The 27,510-nt window shown below is 38.3% G+C and overlaps 1 protein-coding gene across 1 annotated transcript in view; it reads left to right on the plus strand.

The window, feature by feature from the left end:
* The window catches only part of LOC126344762 (double-stranded RNA-binding protein Staufen homolog 2-like), a 222,343-nt gene that overhangs the window by 51,090 nt on the left and 143,743 nt on the right, over positions 1-27,510 (plus strand). Inside the window, exons 4-6 of the mRNA XM_050002045.1 lie at positions 4,779-5,032; positions 15,547-15,754; positions 20,729-20,886. Coding sequence (XP_049858002.1) covers positions 4,779-5,032; positions 15,547-15,754; positions 20,729-20,886 — 620 coding nt within the window. The remainder of the gene's footprint in view (positions 1-4,778; positions 5,033-15,546; positions 15,755-20,728; positions 20,887-27,510) is intronic.

The following is a 27,510-nucleotide window of genomic DNA, read 5'->3' on the forward strand; positions in this document are numbered from 1 at the left end:
TGTCCTGGGCTTGCATTTCAGCAAGATAATGCCTGCTATCACATGGTGAGAGTCCCTAATGCTTGTCTTCATACTTGCCAAACCTTACCTTGGCCAGCAAGGTCACCACATCTGTCCCATTTGAGAGCATTATAGGCAGGGCCGTAACAACCAGCTTGGGCTTTTGATGGTCTAATGTGCCAGTTGGACAGAATTTGACATGCTGTACCTCAGGATGTCTCTGCTGATTTTCACCTGATTTGGATAATCCTTCACAGTGGACGCTCTTTGTATTTAAGAGATTGCATTGGTATTATTCTGGTCATTGGTCATAGCATCCCATACTTTAATCTAGTCATCAGCACAGAATGTTAGCACGGTTAGTTTCATATAAAGAATGTGTTCCGTTTCATCCTATGTGTACATCCCGCTATGTATTGACAAAACAGCTTGCAAATTCATAACATGTGTTTTGCCACTTACCCTAAATATAGAAGAACTGACCCTTCTGTTGCAGTTCCCTAGATTAATTACATGCTATCTTCATGAGTTGAATTTTGCGTTGGTATCAGTTATGCAGTTACTAGTATTCTGGAAGAACATTCTGCATTTTTGTGAAATGTTTTACTCTGATGTAACGACTGAATGACTATGATAATGAGTCATATGAATAAAACAGAGAATGTACTTCACTCTTAAAATTTCGAAGAACATTCTCAGGTTTGCATGAGCGAAATGAGTCAGAGGATATACTTCACCCAAGAATGTTCTCATAATGAGTAAAATAATGGGGGAAGCCACTCAATATGATTAACATCCTCTGATTTCACATGAATAAAATAAGTTTTACAATCAGAGAACATATTTGGTGTTTTTGAGTGAGCTCTGTAGCATACTTCATGCTAAGTAAGTTCTGTTCTCATTGAGTGTTACGAAATGTTCTTAGTTAATTGGCAGAATGTATGGCACTCAAAAGGCAAAAGATATCAGAGTCTGAAGAAATACAGAAGAGAGAAACTGTAGAAGGTTATACAGGTTTAACAATGAAAATTTTATTTGGCTGGTGAATCAGTTCCTTCTGAAAATCGTGAAAGAAGGGGGGGGGGGGGGTGGTCTTTCAACTGAATCAAAAATTCAAACACTTTTGCACTATTTAGCACACCACGGTTTTCAGACTGGCGTAGAAGACTTGTGTATAAACCAGACAACTGGGTCACAAACATTTTCTTAAGTTCTTCATTGTGTTACCAAAAAGCACCATTGTGGATCCTGTCTCTGAGAAACATAGGTGAACTTGAAACAGTGAAAGTGAAGTTGCAATTAAGATGTCAGTTTTTATATATGGTGGGGGCTTTCAATAATGCAACCTTCTCTACATGGACATGAACATAATAACCGAAAGGGCTTTCCTAGTATAAGTGTACATGCAACATGTAATTACAATGAAATGTTCCCTAGTGTCGATTTTTCATGGCCCGGTTCTGTACATGATGGTTGTGTATGGAAAACCTCTTATCTATCTGAAATGCTAAGAGAAAACCAGTGAAATGCTTTAATGTTAGGAGATGAAGCGTATAGTGTTGCGAACAAAAAGCCCCAAAGTGATTATAGCATGTTTTCTTCTGCACAACATTGCACAACAGGTAGGGTATCAGGATTATGAGGCACCTGTAGTTGAGTCAGCATAAGTTGATCCCTGACAGTTGCAGTGAAGTGGGCGTGGCACCTTTGCGGGCTTACCTCAACTATTAACATAGTGTGATTTTGTAAATGTGTCTTTGGCAGTGCCTCTGTACTGTCACAGCTCTGTAGGCAGATACTGTTTCTGGCTGCAGCTATTAGAGTTTCGCAGTTGAAAGCTAGCAACGGCACTGCGAGCTGCCAGGAACCTTCTTATGCTGTCTCTACTATAGTGATGTTGACAGTAATATTCCAGTAATGAGAGAAGCAGATGCAGCAGCAGCAACCATACATCCACATGGTACAAACAAAAGATGAGAAATCATTAATGTTATATGTCAACTGTAGTGTGTGAAAGGTTTCTATCTAAACTTTGTTTAAAAAAGCCAAATTTGTATTTTTTATTTTTCTTGGAACTTGCTGAAATTTGATTTGGAAATTTTACTTATACCAAAAATCGTTTTTTGGTGTGATGAAAGTGTTTACAAGATACTAGAGTAAAAAAATGCACAAATTATTTAACCTCTAACACTTGAAACTGGAGCATGATACTCTTATTGTTCCACTGGAAATAAATTAGCATTGAATCATAGCTTTAAAAGATAAAGTTGAATGTAAACAAATATTTAATATAAAAAGTAATTTTTAATTTTACAAATACAACATTGCAAAATATCATACAGAAGAAAATAAATATGTTCTATTGTTACATATAAGAGAATGTGAAGTCCGTTTTTCTTTCTCCTCTCACATCAATTTTTGTTGCTTTTGCTTAAAAACTTCTAGCTGCTGCAGTAAAATGACACTATAACTCTACATTAGATAAATTTGTCATTTCCTGTGTCTTCATAGATAATTTTTGTTGTTTCGCTCTCTGAGGAGCCAAAACAGATGATAAAGCAAATAAAGTTACTTCAGGGCTCATTACATTGGGAAGGTCTTCAATTGCATTTTGTAAAACGTGCGTAAATGTTTGTGGATTGTAAAGTTGGAATCAAGTGATTGCACAGCATCGAAACTGCGATCAGTGAAGGGCACACTGGTTCAAGTTGATGCACCTACCACAGAAGGCCCTAAAACAAAATTAAAAAAAAAGGTATATTAGTATGTGTCATGATATATGGCTAACAAGGTTAGGTGTAAACATGAGAGGGGTTCTGTCAAGTTTTGTGTGTGCTCCACTGAACTAGTTTTACCAAAATTTATTAGACTGTTTTTAACAAAAATTGTTTTGTTTTCGCTGAAAGAAAAGTTCACTAATTAATAACTGCAAAGTGTTAAGCACATAATAAAAAACGGAGAGAGGGGACGACTTACCAGTAATTCTATGTATAGTAGTGTTGCAGTCAACACCATCTAAAAACTTGAAGAAGAGTTCCTCCTTCTTTTGTAGTATTACTTTGACATTCCCAGTCTTCTTCAAACCAGTCTTACACTTAAGTCGTGATTTCATGTTGTACACTTTTCTTAATGTTTGTTATTTCTTTTTAAAAACTTACCCTATCGTATCTGAATTTCTTTCAAGCTACCAGGTTTCTCTTTTCTTGCGTTAGGTGTTTGTGATTTGCTAATAATCACTGGTTAATCTTTTACTGCATTAATAAAAGCAAATTCTGAGTCTTTCATCCCTGCACACAAACATGACTAAAACACACAGTTTCTATTCACAAATGTAATCGCAACAAACACTCTTTGGCACACTGATGTATACAGACTGAGAACCAAAGAGGTTTTATTTCAGTATCCTTGCTGGGAACTTACTCAAGGAGGAGGGGAGGTAGTGAGAAGAAAATACTCCATGGTGAGAGAATAGGCTATGAATTTTTTTAATACATATGGAATTGAGAACTTACTCAGAGAATGCTCTTTTGCTCTGAGAATATTCTCCAGGGAATGTTCTCATTTTTTATTCATACAGCCTAGTGGTATTATTAGCAAGATGCCATTTAGGTTGCAGTTATATTTTCCTGTGCAAAAACTTGAAGTCAGCATTCAATTAGGAGGGTTGTCATGTACTTTTGGAAAAGAAATATATATTTTCATTTTTTTTATTTATCAGTTTTTAAATATTTATGAAAAACTGACAGTGTCCAGATTCCTCTTTTAGCTGCAGGAAGTTGTACAGTACTAGCAATAGTGAGTGAGTATGAAACCATTGTGTTCTGCTTTGAGTATAGTGAAATGAGGATGAAGTCTCTGCCCCCATTGGGCTGTAGATATGGGCTGTATCTCCTCCACATGACTGCGTTACCAAGAAGCTGTTTTTATTTATAGTGTTTTGGTCTGATGAGTCTCAAGAGCATGTTATTTAAAGCTGCTGTAAGCCACAATACTATTTATTTTGGCTAAGTTAAAATAAATCTGAAAGTTTTCTGCGTAGTGTTCTGCATACCTGTTGCTTGATTACCAGTGTGGTTCCACTTGTTCTGCATTTTTCATTAGTAATTGATTTATGCTGAAAGATAATTGCCTAGTATTGGTATAATTTTTATGACAAATATGTATAGGTACTAGATTTATTATAATAGGTGTTTTAAAGTTAAATGCAGAATTGTGTATGTGATTCGAAGCTTTCTTATTTTTAAACCATGCTATTCTCAAATTAACACCAAGAGAATACTGTAAAGGGAAAATTTCCTCATTTGTTGTGTGAAGTATTTAATAGCAAGCCTTGCACAAATTTTCTCCAGTATCAGTCCATGAATATAATATGTGGTTTAAATGGCTAACTACTCTCAGCATGATTTTCCAGTCGCATGCTGAGTGCTATATGTATTACATCTATATTTGTCATTTAAAAGTGGGTTGTGGAACCATTAACAAAGTGTGGCATTGATACCATTTGCTGTATGTCGTATATAAGTATGGAAAACTGTTGTTTTTGAATGTGCTCATATATGAAAATTATTGCAACATGATACTCCTTGCAGTTAATTTCTATTTATTTCACAGTGTTGAATTACCTATGTTTTCCTGCCCAAATAGTCTTTCAAGTTCAGTACCATCACATTTCATGGATTGTAGTCCAAAATATGGAAATTGAGATAAGTTGACTGCTTTTATTTCCTCCTTTTTGAAAATAATTGTAATAATGAAATAATTATTTTTCATTGTTCTAGTAATGCTGATGAATGAGGGAGAAAGTACGCGACAGCAGCATGCACCATCACAATCTGGCACTCACTGTACATCCACAATCACTGTCTCAAACACAGCCACAGCAACAACAGCAACAGCAACATCACCATCACCGTCAACATCTACCACTAATGCTACATCTTCTGCTAATAGTACAACCACGTCAACAAACTTGGCAAACACGAAAGAGAAAACCCCTATGTGTCTTGTCAATGAACTTGCAAGATTCAACAAGGTAAGGCAGTGCTTGTGTTTTTATTAGTGAGGTGATGATTTTGGCATGATTTAACCAAAAGTGTGGTATTGGGAGCTGTGCATTTAAATCTTGTACTAAGTATATAATTCAAAAATTTTATAGAACTGATATTTACTTACAAATTTGATCACAGTTCAGATTCATCTGCCCATTCCCTTTTGGCTTCTCCTTTCTGCTCAACTCCTTTTGTATTTTCTCTTTCCTTTAGCTACTTCATCCATTCCTGTCTTTCTACTCTTGCTTAAACTGCACACATTTTCTTTCATTTTTGTGGGTGCTCCTCCTCCCCACCACAACCTTGTATATTTTTGTGAACCAAAGACCCATTTTGTAATGGCTAAGAGTAGACATAATCAAATTAAACCATTCATGTATAGGTATTGCATAACGTTAGTCCACAGCCATGAAAAACTTTGTGCAAAAGTTCTGTAGTGTTTTTGGATGCAATAGTGCTGTGTCATTGCTTCCAAAGAGCAGGAATTTTAATCTTCGTTCTTTAACACTACATGTTCAAAAAGCCAGTTTTGATCTGAACTCCATTTACAGTAAACTTACTGATTTTTATGTAGGAACAATGTATTGCTACACAAGCCTGATATAATTCCATTTGATATTTTTGTATCTGGGAAAAAGGTTAAATTGTTTTCTCCATCCTGTAGTGCACAAAAAGACTAGCGAGATAGTCACAACTTACTACTGAAGACTTTTTGTTTCCAAATTGATTTGCGAATTTTGCATTACACATACCCTCTGATTGTACATCAGGAGTGATTGCATGTAGATTTTATGAAACCGTCACTGTGAAGTTGGAAACAAACTGGATTTGTATGGAGTGGATTCCAGATTTACTTGGCCACTCTGCTTAAACTGAAAAAACCTCTTGATTAATTTACTGGAGTGTTTTGTCATAAGGAACCAACTGTTGGTAATCTGAATGCAAGATACATTTTCCCCCAAAATTCTCCCATAACAAATTAGAATGGAGTTTATCTGCATTACACTGCAAATAAAATTTTCTCGTAATAAAAATTTTTATCGTAGTGCTTGTTCCTTGGTTGGATATAAAGCAACAATATTTCTAGTGTTGGAAATTAATCATTGTATATGACATTAACTGTGTGACCATCTCCAATTGGTGGTGTTTCCATTAGCTAGTGACCACTATCAAACTCGCATTTCAGTTGGTGGTTTTTTTGGGTGAGAAGAGAGGCACATTTTTCTCACCAACTAAAGTGTAATGTTTACTCTACATCAGTGAGTGATAGCATTGAAAGATAATCATTGACAAACTTCAGAATTTGGCATAGCTCTAATGCAAATTTAAAATCTGCAGCAATTTGTTATGCGAAAAGAACATTAATAGGAAAACAGCAAAAATCAAGAGTTCAGTTGAGTCTAATGTGAGGTGTTGGATTGCATTGGGAAACAAGCTGCAAACTGATGATTCACCAAGGAAATTCTATGAGAGGGCTGAAAGCTGGGAAATATCGCAAAATTAAACCTAGTTTTGTTTCCATTGTACAACATAAAAGGAAAGGGAGGCTCCCTCTTTCAACAGATAATCCAGGTAAATGCCTTGGAAACTGTAAAGACCTTAAATATCGCAGACAGAATTTTGTGAGAGTATCTGTCGGTACCACAGGTGTGGATGTACTCTCTCTATCTGACAAGTACTTCACTAGCACAGAGACTACCAGAAAACTCATCAACTTCCAGAGGCACGTGATCCAGATGTGGCAGCATTACTCACCTTCCACACCAGATCACCAATACCAACGAGACATCTCACTTCTGGGGTGTTCTGAGCAATGTGACAGTGTCTGTAAAGGGGCAGAATATATCTAATTACGAACAATGTGATAATAGTATTACTGTACAGGAAGAAAGCTGCCACTACCACTCCTGTCTCCCGTTATTCTAAAGTGCACATTGTTGCTTAAGAAAAATATCCCCACGTGTCTAATGATTTATTTCCAGGAAAACGCAGTACAACAAGGGAATTAGTTATGGACTTGCAAGATAATGATCGGGATCACAGACTGAGTGCACTGTTCATTTAAGAGAGCTACTCTAGTGTTTGATGCCTTTAAAGGCCACTTTAGGTATAAAGTGAAGAATAAGGTGACTGCTTTGAACACACACCATTTCGTTATGCCTGGTGGTATGACTACAAAACTGAATGTGCTTTTGATGTCTTTGTGAACAAACCATGTAAAACATTATTCTGATAGCATTTTTGATGAGGATTAGACACTCACTCCATCTGGCAATAAAAGTCACCTGTGAGCTGTATGTATGATTGGATTTTTTCGTCTTGGTCCACAATGTCATCATATTCTGTCATCAAAAAGTCCAAGAAGTGTCCTCAGTGATAATGAGAACAAGCAGCTTTGGGAGGAGAGCAGCAAAAGTGCTGACAATAATTAAAGTGAGACCAGACATGGTAAAAGAAAATTTTTGCCAATATTTAACCCATTATTTCTGGAACTGTTGAAGATATCTGTACCAAATTTTTATCAACTGAATGTCTGAATGTATTTAGTTTATACAGTTTTTAAAATAAATGCTTGTTTTTATTTTATTTTGTTTATTTATGTATTTTTAAACATTTCTGATTTAAACAAGATACCATCAATTATATGACTCTCAAAATGCTGATTGTAGATCTGTATAATCACCACCACTATATGAATGATTTCTTCAGTTGTTATATTTACATGTTTATTGGTTCCTGAGAAAATGGGGCTTTTGCCAGAAAATTTAGTTTTGAGAAAATTCAAGTTAAATCGTTAAGTCTGTGGAAACACACATTTCTTCCTACAAAAAGAAAAGTGGGTAATAGCAGCCTTCTTCGTAATCTGATCCTTCTTATTCCTCAAATTCTTCCTTCTTCTTTCTTGCCTCATTTGTCGTTTGCTGAACAGAGATTTCAGCCTTCTGCACTCTTTAATCAATCCATGGCTTCCAATGTTCTTGCTGTATTCTGCCCTATTTTTATTCCCAGCTGTTCTGGAACTTACATTCTTCCAGAATTCCCATCATTGAAGAAGATAACTGCATCACACACACCTAATCTTAGCTTTTATGCCTACAAAGACATCTTTTTGTTAGCTGAGTCCACACAATATTGCAATATTGTTAAATGCTTTGTTAATGTATGTGTTTCTTACCATGGAGACATTTCTTTAGCAAGTCAGGATTAGCCAAGTCTCTGAAATAGTGTTAATGGCCTCCATTATTGCTTCAGGTACTGAATGTTTATGTTTGAAATCATCTAATTTGCCTGCTGCCTCTGCTTTTTCTACACTTGCACCATGTATCTCGTGTGGGCGTGCACAAGATATGTTCTGGGTTAGTATCTGTGGACAGCCAGTGAAAATATATTGTCCACATTGCTCTCTTCATGCACCCAAAATCATGTGTTTTCATTCATGGTTTTGCTGTAGTATTCCTGAAATTCATCAGTAAGCCTTCCAGCATATTTTATACTTTTCCCTATCTGAAAATTTGGTGGCATTAAGTTTCTTTTTCAGCTGACGAAGGTGGATTCACATCCTTTTCTTTACATGGCCTACACATTCAAGCTTTGTAATAGATTCATCATTGGGTTTGCTTTTTAAAACAGTGTTGAAGGATTTACAGCCTCCATCTCGTAGACATTTCAGATATCAGACTCTGTACTCTGATTGTGAATGATGAAATATAGCCATAGCTGATGTTATTGGCATACTACCACTTGACCCTTTCTAGTTCTTTGTGTATGAGGGCATTTAGACACTTTTTTTCTCTTCAATATCACCTACTAAGGTACATCCTTGACAATATGTAGTTAGAATTTCAGAGTCCTTTCCAGTTTTGACACTTGTTGCAGCAGCAAATCCACTTTTGGAAGTATGGCCCTTTTTTGCCATGACCCATGAAATGCTACACTAATATCTTTTACACTAACATTCTCTTTGACAGCTTCTACAGCAGCAATTTTTGTGGATTCTGTTGCAACAGAGTATATGCAGTTGACATAATTACAGTATACTTCTCATATTGTGTGGTAGGGTTTGGTAGATTCAAGGGTGCACAAAGTAGTCTACCACCACTACTAGCTTTCGCAATACACCTAAGTTCATAAAATAACCTCACATTGGCTTCATTTAGTTCATTACTTCAGCATTTGGTAGAAGTTAGAAATGATCTATCAACACCACAGTTTTTGCATATGATTTTAAGTTTACAGACTAATCCATTTCTGATAGTCACATTTGCAGAAAGCACTACATCTCCACCACATCACTTGCATCCTACAGTGTCTTTCAGTACTGATGTTAAAATATTCAAATCCATAATTGTATTTACCTTCTTGGATAAGTAATGCATCTCCTAGACAGTGAGCTTGCAGTTTTTTGTGGAGTGGGAGGAATGCCAACACGCTTCTCACCACAACAACTATTACTTCGCCCAATTTCACTACTATCCACAACCGGTGTAGCTCTGTAGGACCTTTTCCTTTGCTCTAGCATCTCGTGAAGATGCCTTTCGGTTTAATCATTTAAAATGGGAGCAACAACACACAACAGTTTCTTTATAAACACAGCACACTATCAAATATTGAAATATTTGTTTTGTTTTCAAAGATTTACAAGCGCATGAACAAAGAAGTTCAATAATCAGCATAAGTATTCTGTGGTAAACAAATTCAAAGAGAACATAGAAAAGCCACAGCCTTCTAGGACATGTTCAGAGTTGCATACAAATCTGAAAGAATGTCTAGACATCAAGATGTGTCAAGTTAACGTTAGAAAAGATATTAAAAACACATTTTCATGGATTATTTACAAAAATTATGCACCATTTTTTTCTGGGAAGTCCAAATACTTATATAGTAGGAAAATAAAGAAATTAGGTGTTTTTTTTTTAAAAAATAAAAAATAAAATTGGTGTCTGATTTCACCGTAAACAAATACTAGTAAGGAAAAAGTTGACAGTTGTCACGAAGACTGATTAGAGGCCTGGTATTTCTAAGTAATTTATCTACATTAAAACAGAAAAAATTATGAGTGATCATATTATGAACAGTTTGTCAGCACTTATTACACTTCCCCCACCCCACTCAAAAAATTAAGGGTACATTTTATATTTGGGTATGACTAATTTTCATGCTAACAGTATGTCTATGTTATTGTACAGACAACATTTTTTGACAGCTGTTTTTGATAGTGGAGAGTTCAGTATCACATTTCATTGTTTTGAAGATACGAGTTGGCAATATCTGATGCAGATGAGTTGGACCATGGTTCACAGCAGTGTTGTTTGTTTTTGAACATTGTTGTAGTGAAGTCACTATAGAATTTTTTGAACATCACTTTACATCATTAACATCCCATCTGCTCATTTGTTAAGAGTCCCTGATTGGTCAGCGTGACAGACTGTCAATCCTAAGGGCCCGGGTTCGGTTCCTGGCTGGGTTGGAGATTTTCTCCACTCAGGACTGGGTGTTGTGTTGTTCTAATCATCATCATCATTATTTCATCCCCATTGACGCGCAAGTCACTGAAGTGGCGTCAAATCGAAAGAATTGCACCAGGTGAGCAGTCTATCCGACGGGAGGCCCTCGTCACACGCCATTATTATTATTGTTATTATTATTATTATTATTATTATTATTATTATTATTATTATTCGTTAAGAAGTGCTGACTTCCACAAAAAAATTGAGAAGTTGGTCACTTTAATGGGATCTTCAGAATGCAAACTCGGAAAGAATAAAGGTGTCTATTATGTGATGGTATGACACACATTGGCGTGTAGTGTAACAATGTTCTTTGTAGCGATCCCAGTGAGCTAGAGAGCAAGATAGACTTTGAGCAGAAGCACAAGCAAGGCTGAAGCTTGCTTTTGAAATGCTCTGAACACCCTAATATGGTACACTGGTATGGACCTTGTTATTCAAGCTCTATATATTTTTTTTCAGACTGTGCTACATCACTGTAAGCCTTTTAGGAAAAATTTAGTTCCAAACTCATTCCCAGTTTCTTTTATTTCTGAATCTCTCAATACTGTTTGATTCAAGTAATGGTAAGTTAGATATAGTGCTTGTGTGAACAGCTCTAAACATGCATGAGAGTTATTTAACTTGTCAACTTACTGTGTCAGTTTGCAAAACTTTTCCACTGCCCTTCATAGAATTATTTGAAATGATTATGATGTAATTGTTGTGGTTTCCGGTGTGAAGACTCCACACTAGTCTATCCTCTAAAAGCCTCTTTGTCTTTGCATAACTACTGTAGCTTACTTTCATTTCAGCTTACTTACTGCAGTCAAGCTTTGGCCACCCTATGTATTTTATACATCCAGGAAAGTGTCCAAGACATAATGTATCTACACTGATGTGCAGAACTTAAGGATGTGAGTAACTTCTGGATGGTGTGTCTTGCCAACAGGATTAGCTCAATGAAATATGGGCCACACATAGAACTGCTACAGTATAGTGCGAAATGTAAAAGAAAGAAATACACTATGAGATGAACAGAAATGACACTTTTATTCAAAGACAAAATTACAATGAAGTCACTGGAATTTACGATGGTCCCCTAAACATTACAAATGGCAGGACATAGTTCTTAATAGGGTGTGTGATTACTACAGACAGAAGTGCATGCTCTGCATTGTACTCACATGCTGACTACAGGGTTGGTAAGGAGTTCTTGTGGTAGAGTATTCCATTACTCTATGAGCATGGTTGACAACCACTGGATGGACGTAGGTGCATGTGCGTGTGCTGCAGTACATGTTTCCATTGCAGCCCATATGTACTTGATGGGATTTAAATTGGGAGAATGGACAGGGCAGCCCCTTCGCCAAATATTCTATTGCTCCAAGAACTGGGGAGGAATAATGTTGTGCGTGTGTGTATTAACCTCCAAATCTTTGAACATGGTACACTCACTGATCAGCGTTAATCTGACAGTGTTCTCCTTCCCCGTATGTGTGTTTTCTTTTGGGAGGGGAGGAGGGGGGGGGGTAGTGGGTAGTACACTCACTGGTCAGTGTTAATGTGAGACTTCTTCTTCCACATATGCGTCTTTTTAGGGGTGCATTCAGTCATAATTTAATTTTTGTGGATGGCAGTGTATGACAGCAATTCACATTGAAACAGCACAGGTGGAAGATTGCAGGTGCAGGACCTCTAGGAACTAGAGGATATTCTGTGACTGGACTTTCCTGCTCATTCCATAAACTGTAATACCATGGAGCATGTATAGGATGTATTGGGGAGACATATCACGTCCATACGCACCAATAACCATCCAGCAGTTGTCAACTGTACTGTTGGAGGAATGGAATGCCCTACTTCAAGAAGTCCTTACCAACTATGTGGCCTGCTTGGGAGCATGTAGCAGAGCATGCATTGCTGTCTGTGGTGATCACATATCCTGTTAAGAATCATGTCGTACCTTTTGTTATGTCCAGGATACCATCATAAATCATGGTGACATGAGTGTAATTATTGTTTTATGTATATCATTTCTGTTCATCTCTATGTGTGTTTCTTTCATTTAGCTTCTGTACTATACTATAGCAGTTATTTCTCTTTATGATCCAAATTTAATTGAGTTATGTTACTTGGCAGTCTCATCATGCAAAAGTTACCTTCGTCCTTTAGTTTTGCGCTTTATTTTAGATACATTGTGCCTTGGTTATACTTAATTTCCAGCATCTTCATGGGAAGATTGGTTCATTAAGTAGTGAATGACAACCTATAGAGAAATGCAATAGTGCTTACAACATCCATAATGGTCATTAGGGGACACTTTATGACAATGTGTCCTGTTCTACGTTCTATTACTCCAATTGAAAGGGACAATTGTGTGGTTGTGGAAATGCTACATGTGAAAAATATGATAAAGGGTACACAGCAGTCATCAAAATAAACATCTCCTGACTTATATTTTGACCATTATTGAAAGGCATTGTAGCCTTAACATACTCATTAACTCAAATGCAAGATTTTTTACTCCAGTTGGAAGATATTATTTTAGACAGCTGTGTGGTCATCTGGAATGCCAGTGTTTATTTTATCATCTGCCTTCCTTTATTAGCTGACCCTCAGAAGAGACCATCAGGTTTAATAAAAATGAAACGGGAACTGACAAATTACATCAAAGTGTATGGTCTTCACTTTTTACATAATGTGCATGTTGTTAACAGCCAGGATGCTGTAAGTGGACACACAATAGCTTGTTTGGTTCAAGGCCTGTTTCCTATCAGGTAGGGAGACCTAGTGGAATGACCTATCTTCATAAAGCATTGCAAAAAAGGTGGCATTTTATTTTCTTACTGAGTGCTCATTCCCTCTTAATTTTGATAGTAATTTACGGGTGTCAATTTGTAACTGATCCATGACACTTATTTAATTTGTGGTGTGGCAGATGAGCAGCCTATGTAGTTTTCTATAATCATCTGCATCTGAACATCGTGGCATATATTCCAATGATATCATCATTTTATTCCAACAAAAGAATTAAAAAATTCTGACATTAGTTTAATATTTATTGATAAGCACTGCCATATTAATTCTTCCTCCTCTGAGGCTTTGAGAAAAATATATTGGTAAAGACACTGTCAGTAAAATTGCAGACAGGATGTTGCAAAAGGTGAGGTCAACAGATTGAGTGAATAAAAAGATACATCTATTTATAGGAATGCATATTATTGTTTGCTGTGAATTGGTTAAATACGCCACTGTCTGTGGGTACGGTGTGTGTGTGTGTGTGTGTGTGTGTGTGTGAAAGAATTGTTAACATGTAAGCACTCGGTTCTCTTGATTCCTTTGTTACTTTTAGTTTTTGGAAATATCCAAAATGCTTATTCTCACATGACCAACTGGCAGCTTCATTGGTTTAATTCTCTACAGAGGATTTGTTTTGTTCAGTTATACTACATAAATCTCAATTTGTGCGATTTGGATTTTGGCAAAAATAAATTGGGTTATGTGGCTACAGGCCTTCGTGAGTTGTCATTCTTGTTACTGTAACATTTTCTGCAGTAAGAAAGTGTGTGGACGCAAAAAATGACGGGAGGGCTGCAAATATTTCCACTGTTCAACATTCAGAAGTCTTTGGAGTGAATATGAAAGGCTGACAGTGGAGTGCTCCCATTCACCTATATATTGGTAGAACAAATTGATTGCATATGAGATACAAAATTGTTAATGCTTTCGTGGCCATTTGTCGACAAATTGCCTGTTGCATTCTGTCTCTGGTTCTTCAGACGACATTTGTCTGATGATTTTTGTGACGTTTCGCCAGCTTAAGTGGCTGGCATTGTCAAAGTTCCACCCTCCATTGCTGGTGGTGGACTGAAACGGAGCTCGCAGCCTCAGACTATATGTAGCTGATGCGCCAATGTCTGAGGGCTTTTCTGTGGTCATTTCCGGTGCGGTTCTCCTCTGGCTACCTTTGACGATTGTTGGCTGCAGTACAGGAAGCCAGGATCCTTTTACTTTGAGGCTTTCCTCTTTCTTGTTGAAGCTGTTCTCGCATGTGTGTATTTCTGCAGCTTCTCTGTACAAGCGGGTGTGATAGTTCTTCTCTACAGCCAGAACTTCCGTGTTGGTGAATTTTACTACGTGGTCAGTCTCACACAGCGCATGCTCTGACACAGCAGATTTCTCCACCTGCCCCAACCTGGGGTTTCATTTATGTTCTGTAATACTGGTGTTGATCAATCATCCAGTCATTCCAACATGAACTTTGCCGCTTGTGATGCGGCTGCAAGCTCGGCTTCAGTCCACCACCAGCAATACAGAGTGAAACTTTAACAATGCCAGCCTCTCATGCTGGCGAAACGTCAGAAAAATCATCAAACAAACGTCGGCCGAAGAACCCAAGACAGCAGTCAACAGGCAGTTTGTATTTGAGATCACGGCAAATCCTTGTGAAAGAAAAAACATACAGGGAGCATAGATAAATGTTACAGTGATCCTGTCTAAAGGTCATTGATTCACAAATTTTGGTCAAGAGGGTGACAGTACTGTCAGCTCTTACAGTTGACTGTTATCAGCTATATATTCCACATTTTTCTAATGTTAAACCCATCAACAAGTATAACAAAATCAATTATCAAATGTACTTCAGTAGCTCCCCTGGAAAGTAAACCTCAGAAGGATGAAACAGATGTTAAAAGCTGGATATTTTTTATCGTCCATGCCTGTCTGTATGCAGTGCTCAGCCACAGCAGATCTATCAGGCTGTTGCAGTCAGATATACAGAAGATACTATGTACAACATTCTTCAAATGTCTGTAAAATTTGCTGTGCATTGACTATATTTTACATACATTTCAAGAACGTTTATAGTTGTTGCATGGTCATGTTACTGATATATTTATAACTAAATGAGCTGGAGTCATACAGGTGCCAAAGACATGTAAAATTTCTTTGTCACTGTTATGTTTGTTTTTGTTGTGCACTGTATATTGTTTTCTTCCTTGCTGTTTTAGATTCAGCACCAGTACCGTCTGACAAATGAACAAGGACCACCCCACAAAAAACGTTTTACAGTTACATTAAAGCTAGGTGATGAAGAGTATTCAGCTGAGGGTGCAAGTATTAAAAAAGCACAACATTCAGCTGCAAGTGAGGCCCTACAGCACACACAATACAAGCATCCTCCGCCAAAAACTTCTCGGAATATTAGAACAGGAAAAAGTAAGTGTTACAAAATATTTACATGTGCTATTCTATATCATTTAAATGTTGATAAAGGCTGTTGGAACTTGAATAGCTTAATGTATGTGTGTTGGGAGATAATGGAAACTGATTAATAATTGCTGCTTGAATAATTGGAAAAAAATGGTGTGGGAAGAATAATTGAGAGAAATTGGAAGGTAATTTACAGATCTGTATACAATTCTGGGTGACTTCAACTGATACCAATATCAACAGACTACAGTATCAATACATTCAAGGTCAGCATTCATAATTTGCATTACATACTGCTCCACATTAATTGCTTTGTGTGTAGTCTTGATTATAACAATGCCGATGCAGTATCACTCCTCCACTATTCGTGCAAATTCCTCTTTATCTACTCTGAACCTCCTGATGCAGGATCTCAGCGCCGGGCAAAATGATGAACAACAGGAATGCACATCTCACATATGTGAATTAATTTTACCTTTCTAATAACTTTTTATAAGACTTTTCATGTATGATTGACATACATATGTTTTAACAATGTGAGTACGACCGATCCAAGCATATGTCTGCAATCTACCACTTATAGAAACAAAATGCGAAGATGCAGGAATTAATAAATTGAAGAACTTATTTCTTCTTTTGTTTCATGCAGATGTATCGAAACATGATCCTTGCCACAAAACCACCCGTTAATTTACGTTTGGTGTTGTGTATATCCCCTTCAGTTTACATGTAACTTACGTGTATAAAAAGAAAAGAACAAAAAAATTGTATGATTCAACACAAACTCTAGTGAACTGCAGCTGATCAAACCTATTTTTTTATTCTCGTTTGTGTGGAGGTAATGAAAATTCTATTTGGAAAGAGAGAGAACTTGAGAAGTTGGTATAGTGCTGCTCTGTCTGAACTGTAAGGGTTGTAGAATTGCTGAGTTGTCAACAGACACGTAAAACAGAATGAAAACTTTATTAGCCCTTGGACGAATCCTCTAATGAGCTGGAGTGTGTGCGCACCCACCCACCCACCCACTCACCCACCCACACACACACACACACACACACACACACACACACACACACAAAGAGCTGCTACGAAGTGTGTTCAGCTGCCACAGTTTGTGTGTGTGCGTGTGTGTGTGTGTGTGTGTGCGTGTGCGTGTGCGTGTGCGTGTGCGTGCCTGGTGAGTTGTCTCCTTTACTTCTGCCAGAACTTTCCTTACCATATTTTTATGAATATTGATCGCCTCTGACAGTTGAAAGACTTGCGACAGGCCAATGGTTCTTGCACCAGGCCAGTGGGTCATACAGAATTATTGTTATGATAAAATTTGAAAATATGGTATGGCCTTTATAAACATGCTTAAAACATCCATAGTGTATATTTCTTTCTTTAATTGCAGTGATCACATATTGCCATCAGTTGATTGATTTTGGTCCTTAATGGTCTTAGGAAAAGGGAAACCAAATATGAGGTTCATTCAAGTGAAATCTGGTCAGAGCATCTACCTTTGCCGTACACGTAAGGTGGCACCACGTAACTGTGGGTATGGTGGCACCATCTATTGGTAAAGAGACTGGCGTGCACATCGTTCGATGTTGCATAGCGCCAGTGTGGTTTCACACCGAAGAGAAGGTGGTCACACAAGTTGTTGTCCACTACCGAACATGCAGGCGAGTAAGCAGGAACAACGAGGGGTGCTCGTCCTGGACACTCTCATTGAGTCATCACACCATAACACCAGAAATGGTTGCGAAAGTGATTGCTTTAGTCTGGGGCAACCACAAAATCACCATGGATGAGATCTGTCGGTTACTGGGTATTAGCGTGGGCACCGCCCTCACCGTAATACATCAACACTTGAACTTTCAGAAAATCTGTGCGCAGTGGGTTCCCCACCAACTGACCGCCAAGCAGTGCAGTACTCGAATTTTGCTGTCTTTGAGTCCCCTGCAACGTTATCATGAGAAGGAATACATCTTTCTATCACATATTGTCACATGTGACCAAACATGGTGTAACCATTTTGAAACGGAAAGTGAGCATCACAGTAAGCAGTGGAAACATGTGACTTCACCACCTCCACAGAAATCAGAGGTGGTGCACCGCTTAGGCTTCTGGAAAGCACAAATTGAAACAATTAGTGACTGGGGGAAAAAATGAGCATTCAAGGATATCACAACTGAGGATCTTCCTGTGCAGTATACTACCAAAGGTGCATGAGTAACAAGTTCCACAATTTCTAGAAGAGAAAGGATTGCCACAGAAGGCTGTTCCATTGCTTGATAACACCACTGCACATCCTGAAGAAAGGATTTTCGTATCTGATGATGCTAATGGTGAATGAGAAAGTGGGGAGAAAGATAGTGACTGTGTCAGTCATTGTACCACATTGCAGTGTGTCAGTACTCTTCTAGATTATGTGGCCAGAGGGGTTTTTAGTTCAATGACATTATTACCGTAAGAAAAATTTGAAATGCTGCCTGGCAAAGTGACAATTCTTCTCAGAAGCAGACAAACATCACAGACTATTTTAAGAAATAAACAGGTCTAAGTACCTATGCATGGGACTTGAATAAAATTTCAGACAGAGGATACTTGTTTGAAAATGTCTCAGTCATTCATATTTTTTGATTATTTGTGCATCTTCTCCTCCATATCATTCCGAATAATGGCAGATATACTGTATTGTAAAAAAATGAGGTAGGTATAGGACATCATCACTTTAATGACAGTCTAACTAACTTAAAAAATATAAAACTGAAGGATGGCGAAAGTACTTTCAAAATAAATGTGTACAGCATAATATCACCCCAATTATGTATAACAAAATATCAAGTGAACCATAGTTGAGACTAAAATAGTATGTGAAGCAACGAAGATGACAAATGCATAGCGAGAGAAAGAGAATACAATGCTAATTAGGGCAGATAACAGAAATACAGGGGTAATTGTTTATGAATGACTATATTACAAAGACAAAAGAGGGTTTTCTTTCTTTGTTTCTTTTTATTGTTTTTTCCAGAAAATGAAATAATTAGTAATTCACAGAGACTCAAGTGTGAAGCTCCTACATAAAAAGCTTCCAAATTCTTCGTAACAAACATTTTCGCAGCTCTTAAAGAAATGTGAACATCATTTTGAATAAATATGCAAGACATTAACTAACAAATAACATGCATGTAAATCTTCAGGAGATGTAAGTGCTTGTGACTTCTTACCACATTCTTTATGTTTTATCTTTGCAATATTCAGAACATTAATTGGATTCTCCATAATTATGAAACTTGGGAATCTGTATGAATGTAGGTTTATTAGCAGGCATGTGTGAAGGAAACATAATGAATATTAATTCAGGTTTTTATCCCTTGTGTACACTTACCAATCTTGCAGAAACAAATTTTAATTTTAATTGTTATGGATATTGAATTAATTGCAGATTCAAATGAATCGTAATTGTGAACAACTGTGTGAGAGAAACTGTCAGTGGTAACTGGAATTTGCTTTACAGATTATGATCACATGGTGTCGTGTTAACTATTTACCAAAGCATTGTCAACCAAGCATGTGTGACTACTGTGTTGCACATGCATGGTCTGCTACATCTCTGGTAGGTGTGTACATTTCTCCAGCCACCTGGTGGGATAAAGTGTTCTGCTTTCATAAAAAATGAAAGAATCCAGTAATAAGGATAATGTTCTTTTTTTCCATGTGTACAATAATTTTAAGATAATCAGCTGAGCTTCTCAGCTTGGCAGTTTACAGTCGGCAATTTAAAGAATGCATGCTATATCGCTGTAGTGCCTGGACAAGAAGCTATAGCACCTGCAGCTGCTAGCTGTTCCAGAGTGATCCATAGAAAATTCTTGTGTATATGCAATGGAATATGAAATGTTCCATAAAAAACTTTTCAAACAAAGCTGCACATGGGTAGATATTAGATACTGCTAGTAAAGTTTGATTATTTAATTGTATACAGGAGTCATAGTACAAATAAGCTGATATCAGATATGATTTCAGTGACCAAAAAACCACATTATTACCTTTTCTTTATTTAAACTTACGACTTGTCGCCTGAATATGTTTCTTATATTTCATTTTATCTGTATCTTCTATCGTGTTATAATTTCATGTTTTGACTCGTTCCACGACCATGGAGACTTCTCCTTAATTTGGTCCCACGGAACAACAAATAAATTTTAAAAAAATCTACAGAACTATGATTGTACACAGGCATGCACCTCTTTGTCTGAAGCAAATTGATGGCCAAAAACATCTTTCTTTGGGATTCCAAAAAAGGGTCCAATGGGAGAGATTGGAACTGTATGGAAGATGTGTAACGGCTTCCAAGTGAAACATCTGCAGTGTAGTCGTAACAGGCATGCCTGCTCTGGGAAAGCCATGATGACCTTTTCTTTGACTACAAGGGCCCGCTGTTCATTGACTTTCTGGAACACAGCACCACAAATAGTGCTCGGTGATAGTGTGAACACTTTGTAAAAATTAAAGCCAAATACCAAAAATGTTGACAGGCAGCATTGTTCTGTGCCGAATAATGCCAGCCCACATGTTGACAAGGTTATTCCAGTTATTTTGACTAAGCTGTGAAAAGTTTGCTAAGAAGACTTACACATCTTCCATACAGTCCCAATCTTTCCCCATGCGATTTCAATATTTTTGTAGCCCTGGAGAACAACATTTGTGGTCATTGGTGTGCTTTGGATGAAGAGGTGCACGCCTGGATACAGTCATGTTTCCAGAGGCAATTGCAAACTTTTTTCCATGAAGGCAATGACCGTCTTGTTTCATGGTGGGATAAATGTGTTAAGAATTATGGTAATTTCTTTTGAGATAATAAACAATTTACTTACTTTATTCCAACTATCTTATTTTCATTTGATTGCCTCTTATATGATATTTAAGATTTTCTTGTCAAGGTATTTTCAGTGATGCATTTTAAAAAAATGCATCCGAAATTTGTTGTAGGTAATATCACTCCCACAGTTGAGCTGAATGCATTGGCAATGAAGAGAGGGGAGCCAGCAGTTTATACTTTCATAGAACCTCCACATAACGGAACACCGCACAATATGTATTTGCCTCCGCCACCTCATAATTTTAATTATAGGGGAATGTATAATCAGGTGAGTTTTGCTATACTGAGCTCCATTTATTTACTTGGAAGGTATCTGGAACATGATGGAAATTTAGGAATACTTCTAAATTTAGCAAATAATGTTTTAACCAATACTGTAAGGTTTTAAGTTGGTTTTAATTTTTGTTCGTCATGAATGGACAAGGTATTTCATCATGTACAACCAATATAGCTCTTTTTTCAATCATTTATTGAATGTCTTCATGTAACGTGTTTGATTGTGATAAAAGTCCTCTATTAGTTGATAGTTTATCCAGTAAATGGGGGAAACCAGTATCTTCTAATGAAGAGCAAATGCTAATGAATCAAAACTGTGTACTCCATGAGTTTTAAGAGTTACAATATTAAATTGATGTGGCAGCTTTGTATGTGGTAGGTATGTACTACTTTTGTGTTATTGGAAGTAATGCTGACTCATGTCCACAGTGTCTGTGTCTACATTTACATATCAGGTTTGATGCCACTTGGAAAAATTAAACAAATTTTCATGCTTTATTCGGTGACGCGTAGATTTTCATGAAGAATGGAGAATGGAACTGAGCGCATTAATTGTGAAAGCATTCAGTTGCAGGTTGCTCATGCTATACATGTGTCTATGAACTGCTTAAAACACACTGGGAATGATGGCATTAAGATTGGCAAGGGAAATTTACCAAGCTGAATAAGGAACATTCCAGGAAAAATGTGGAAAACTAAATTAACAATTTTGATAAGTGTGCCTTTAGATGGAGAATATAACATTTTCCTAAAACATGATAACTACTCAAAGAGGAGATAGCCCTTTAGGGCAGCAGCTAGTCACTGCAAATGGTTCATTTACGATACCAAAGGTGGAGGGAAATGGCAAGTAATAATGTTAGAGTAATAAAGAAACATGTGAAACATTTAAGTTTGTGGAATTCTCAACCGAAGATTAACATAAGGTCATACACTCCTGGAAATGGAAAAAAGAACACATTGACACCGGTGTGTCAGACCCATGATACTTGCTCCGGACACTGCGAGAGGACTGTACAAGCAATGATCACACGCACGGCACAGCGGACACACCAGGAACCGCGGTGTTGGCCGTCGAATGGCGCTAGCTGCGCAGCATTTGTGCACCGCCGCCGTCAGTGTCAGCCAGTTTGCCGTGGCATACGGAGCTCCATCGCAGTCTTTAACACTGGTAGCATGCCGCGACAGCGTGGACGTGAACCGTATGTGCAGTTGACGGACTTTGAGCGAGGGCGTATGGTGGGCATGCGGGAGGCCGGGTGGACGTACCGCCGAATTGCTCAACACGTGGGGCGTGAGGTCTCCACAGTACATCGATGTTGTCGCCAGTGGTCGGTGGAAGGTGCACGTGCCCGTCGACCTGGGACCGGACCGCAGCGACGCACGGATGCACACCAAGACCGTAGGATCCTACGCAGTGCCGTAGCGGACCGCACCGCCACTTCCCAGCAAATTAGAGACACTGTTGCTCCTGGGGTATCGGCGAGGACCATTCACAACCGTCTCCATGAAGCTGGGCTACGGTCCCGCACATCGTTAGGCCGTCTTCCGCTCACGCCCCAACATCGTGCAGCCCGCCTCCAGTGGTGTCGCGACAGGCGTGAATGGAGGGACGAATGGAGATGTGTCGTCTTCAGCGATGAGAGTCGCTTCTGCCTTGGTGCCAATGATGGTCGTATGCGTGTTTGGCGCCGTGCAGGTGAGCACCACAGTCAGGACTGCATACGACCGAGGCACACAGGGTCAACACCCGGCATCATGGTGTGGGGAGCGATCTCCTACACTGGCCGTACACCTCTGGTGATCGTCGAGGGGACACTGAATAGTGCACGGTACATCCAAACCGTCATCGAACCCATCGTTCTACCATTCCTAGACCGGCAAGGGAACTTGCTGTTCCAACAGGACAATGCACGTCCGCATGTATCCCGTGCCACCCAACGTGCTCTAGAAGGTGTAAGTCAACTACCCTGGCCAGCAAGATCTCCGGATCTGTCCCCCATTGAGCATGTTTGGGACTGGATGAAGCGTCGTCTCAGGCGGTCTGCACGTCCAGCACGAACGCTGGTCTAACTGCGGCGCCAGGTGGAAATGGCATGGCAAGCCGTTCCACAGGGTTACATCCAGCATCTCTACGATCGTCTCCATGGGAGAATAGCAGCCTGCATTGCTGCGAAAGGTGGATATACACTGTACCAGTGGCGACATTGTGCATGCTCTGTTGGCTGTGTCTATGTGCCTGTGGTTCTGTCAATGTGATCATGTGATGTATCTGACCCCAGGAATGTGTCAATAAAGTTTCCCCTTCCTGGGACAATGAATTCACGGTGTTCTTATTTCAATTTCCAGGAGTGTAGATTACCTCCTAACAGTTTAGATTTAAACAGAATGAAACTCCACATGACTACATTGAATTTTAGTACACATCACATCACATCTAAAGTGATGGAAGAAAGATTTCTTACTTATTTCAGTTGATTTCGTAAATGTGGGGTGTATTATCTTTCACTGAAACAAAGATGTATATCTGACAACTGTACCATTTGTCATTAATCTATAGAACAACAATAACAGTAGGAGTAATAGTGAAAGTATTGGTAACAATAATGACACATACTAATACTGCAGTGATATGAGTCCAAATATTGTATGTCGTTAGCATTGGAGGTCATGGCACATGGTACGGACATGAATAACAAATGCGCAAGATTTTCATGGACAGGAAATAGACATATATTAGGAAATTTTTACAAAATTCAGAGAGGTTCACAATTGATCAGCATCTATTGTGACAATTGGTAGCAGCCCCTCAACATAAATAAATAAAATGTAATGTAATGTGCATAGACAGACAATACGAGGATTTTCTGATGTGCAATTTCCAATCAGTACTTTGGAACCGGTTAAAACCTTCAAGTATCTAGGACTATATGCCAGCAACAATTTAAAGTGAAACGACCACATTTGTGTAACCTTGAGGGAGGCAGATGCTGGTGTCTGATTTATTCATAAACTTGCAAAGAATATGTCACTCAGATAACAATCATGCAGCCAATTCTGGAGGATTTTATGTCTGCTTGGAAGCCTTACTAAGTTAGGTAGAGGGCTACAAGAACAGCTCCATGCTTTCACACAGATTTGTGTGCTCAGAGTAAGAATGTCTCAGAATTATCCTATGAGTTTCAACAGGGTATGTCACAGGAATGGTGTTGTGCTTTGTGGAGACCTTTACTCACAAAATTCCAAGAACTAAGCTCCAGAGCAAGTGAAGGTACTATTTGCTCCAACATTTATCTCATGTAGGTGTTATGAAGCTAAAGCTAAAATGAAAGAAATTTAGGTTCACGTGGTGTGTGTGTGTGTGTGTGTGTGTGTGTGTGTGTGTGTGTGTGTGTGTGTTTGTTGGGGGTAGGGGCAGGGGTTGTTTGTCAATCTTTCATGTGTACCAACTGTATTTGAAATAGGAAGTAATAAAAGTGATACTGATATACTATGAGCCTTACAATATCCATTAGTTTGTGGATTGTAGATGTAGATGCAGATGTAGAATTTTGTATTTTAATGTTACCACTGGTATTTGTTGCTGGAGAGGACTTAATCAGGGTACCAATTCCATGAACATTGTCAGTGAGTCATCTGTTCATAATTACCTTTACATTTAAATCTTCTTTTTCTGCACTCACGTCACTCCTTGAAGTTTTGGTCGTAGTATGAAGTGCCACTCGTAGCTACATCGAACTTCTTCACCACCTTCAGGAAAGCGCTGTGATAATGTAAAATTATGTTTACTACCCACTAGCTATGAATTTCATAATGAGTTCATCTCAAAATCCTTTTGTATTTAATAGTCCCCCATAACACTTTCAACATATCAATTAAACATTTACATTTAAGCTCTTAATAAATGACCTTGTCTTCAAACATATTGCTAGTATCCCAAGGGCAAGAATTAATTAATTAACTCATTCATTAATTCCATACAATCTTCTTCCTTTTTTGTTTTTTGAACAACAGCAGTCATCATTCCGACCTCTTCTTTATTGACATCCGTGACACCCCAAGTTGCAATGTCAGACTGTAAATGGCTCCTTCCCACCTTTAAAACACTAGACATCTGTCATGCCTTGTGGTGGTACTCTGCTTACATTTACATTTCGTGTCTGAGCATAAATAAAAAATGTGCTCACAGTATTTGGTCTTTCCTGTAGCACTGTTATCATAAGTTAAGGTTTCTACATGACCCATCTTTTGTTAGCACAGTAGGAAGTAAGTGGGGCATGTTGCTACCTTGAATAGCAACATGTACCACCACAGTAAATTGATATTGGATGAGAATGAATAAAATATGTTCTGGCAGTCATCTTCCCCCCTCCCCCTTCCCCATAATATTATAAGTTATTTTCATTGTGAAACATTTTAAAGCAAGGTGCTGCACACAAGGAAATTTTCATTCTGCATACCAGTATGAAGTCTGTTCATGAAGGGCTTTTCTCGTGCACACCACATACCTCCATTTTTGTCTCTTCTTTGTTGTGGGTGGCAGAAGGTCTGTAAAATGCTTGGCTGTAAGTTGTGTTGCTTTCAGTGTTGTAGGTGCACATGGTACTGATGTGGCAAAGATATGGCCAGTTGTTCGCCAAGACTAATGGTGAAGTTCATTCTGCTTTGTTTGCCACTGTGCTGCTTGTACAGAGCATGCAATGTCCAACTGGTGGAAAACTTGCGATAATATTTTCTCAGCCTGCTCCTGGCCATCTGGCAGCTTTGCAACTGAGAATCACACCTATCCACACCTCCAATGTTGTTCTTGTAATCAGTGAACAAGTCTCTCCTTCGAGTTTACATTTAAAAATGTATCATCAGGGAAGATGCTGACCATAACAACACCTCTTTTGCGTATCATTTCAATACCATGTATTTGTCTCTATACCTTGTTACATACTCCCCTTTTCTCAGCGTTTTCTTTTTGATGAAATCAGGGAACCTGTCCCTGTCTTGCCACATTGTGCCGACAACATTGGTATTGTTGCTGGTTAGTTTGTCACCAAATCTGGATTGGTGGACCAGTTGTCAAGATAAATGCAGTAATCTTTCTTGAGTAGATCACAAGCAAGCTCCTGAACAATTTGAAAGTTATTTTTTCCTCTGGATAGTGGCTACATAATTAGTGTCCTTTCCATTGTAAACAATTAAGTCCCATACATACCTGAATCTGCTTTCACAGTGTTCATAAAATTTGATGCTAAATCTGCTGTGCTTTGATGGAATAAATTGTCTCTGCCCAAGTCATCCTTTCCAGAGCTACAACAATTTCTCAACAGTGATGTTCCTTCCTGGTATGTGTACTGATCTATATTTATGCTGCAGATAATCCATATTTGGGTGGATTTTGAATAGTTTGGGTGAATTTTGAATAATTTTCTGCTTATAGTATCTAGTGAATCAAGCGAGTTAAGTGTCACAAAAGTGGAGAAATTTCAGTAAAAGATGAAACCACCTTTCACTAATCAACTTCCTGAAGAAAGGCGTGTTAACTGAATCTCTCTTTGAAAAGTACACCATGTGTTCTAATTTGTGAATAATTCCTTCAAGGATGAGCATTCCAGTATGTGTTTTTACCTCATCCCTTGTAGTATCCTGCCAACTGCGTACGTTGAAGCATGCTGCTATATTGCGATTAGGAGCTATGAAATGTTGTGCACACAATTTCACTTGTTCATCTGTGCACAAAGCATCATGCATAAAACACACAAAACCACTCATCACATCATATTGTTTTATCAACACGCAACTCGCTGAAGTGGCGTCAAATCAAAAGACTTGCACCCGGCGAACGGTCTACCTGACGAGAGGCCCTAGCCACACGACATTTTTATTTATATTGTTTTAGATGCTAGCTGTACCACTACTACCACTAAGAAATATGGATCACAAACAGAACTAGCACGCACAAATGCACTAGGTACCATCTGTTGCAGTAGTGTTTTGTTGTCAGATGTTTCTGAATCGAAGTCACCTTCACTAGCCTCAACATCCATATCGTGAACACTTTCAAAACTGTCACTGAAATTACCATTACTACCTAAAAGCAGCTGCTCTATCTCTGAATCTGATAAACGACTTCTTTTTGCCGTTACAAAAGACCACTCACTAATGTGGCGGTAAAAGCAGATGAAAAAGGTGTGCTTTTGCAGCTGCTTCACAAGATGCATACTGTTCACGCGCACTTGAATGGAAAATGTTATATCTAGCCCAGAATATGCTGTGTTTGCTGATGAGAACTGCCATATATTGGACAAAACTCAACTAGTGCCACAGTTTCAATGGCAGACCGATAACTCGTCATTTTCACAAGCTACTAGCCACACAAGGCAGTGGACAGATATATCCATCCAACCATCTGTGAATTAACAGTGGTGACAGGTATTTCCATTATACCCATTTAAAGGATTAAGAGACGATTGTGTCGAAACATTACCAAACAGGACCTGCAACTGTATCCTTTAGTGGCCCTTACATGCTCAATATTTTATGCGCAATACTGAGTATTGCATAATAATGTTGACCATCAGAGAGCAGTATTGACCATTTGCATAATATATTGAAGTGCTCAGCA

This window comes from Schistocerca gregaria, chromosome 1 (assembly GCF_023897955.1).
Source record: "Schistocerca gregaria isolate iqSchGreg1 chromosome 1, iqSchGreg1.2, whole genome shotgun sequence".
Lineage (NCBI taxonomy): Eukaryota > Metazoa > Arthropoda > Insecta > Orthoptera > Acrididae > Schistocerca > Schistocerca gregaria.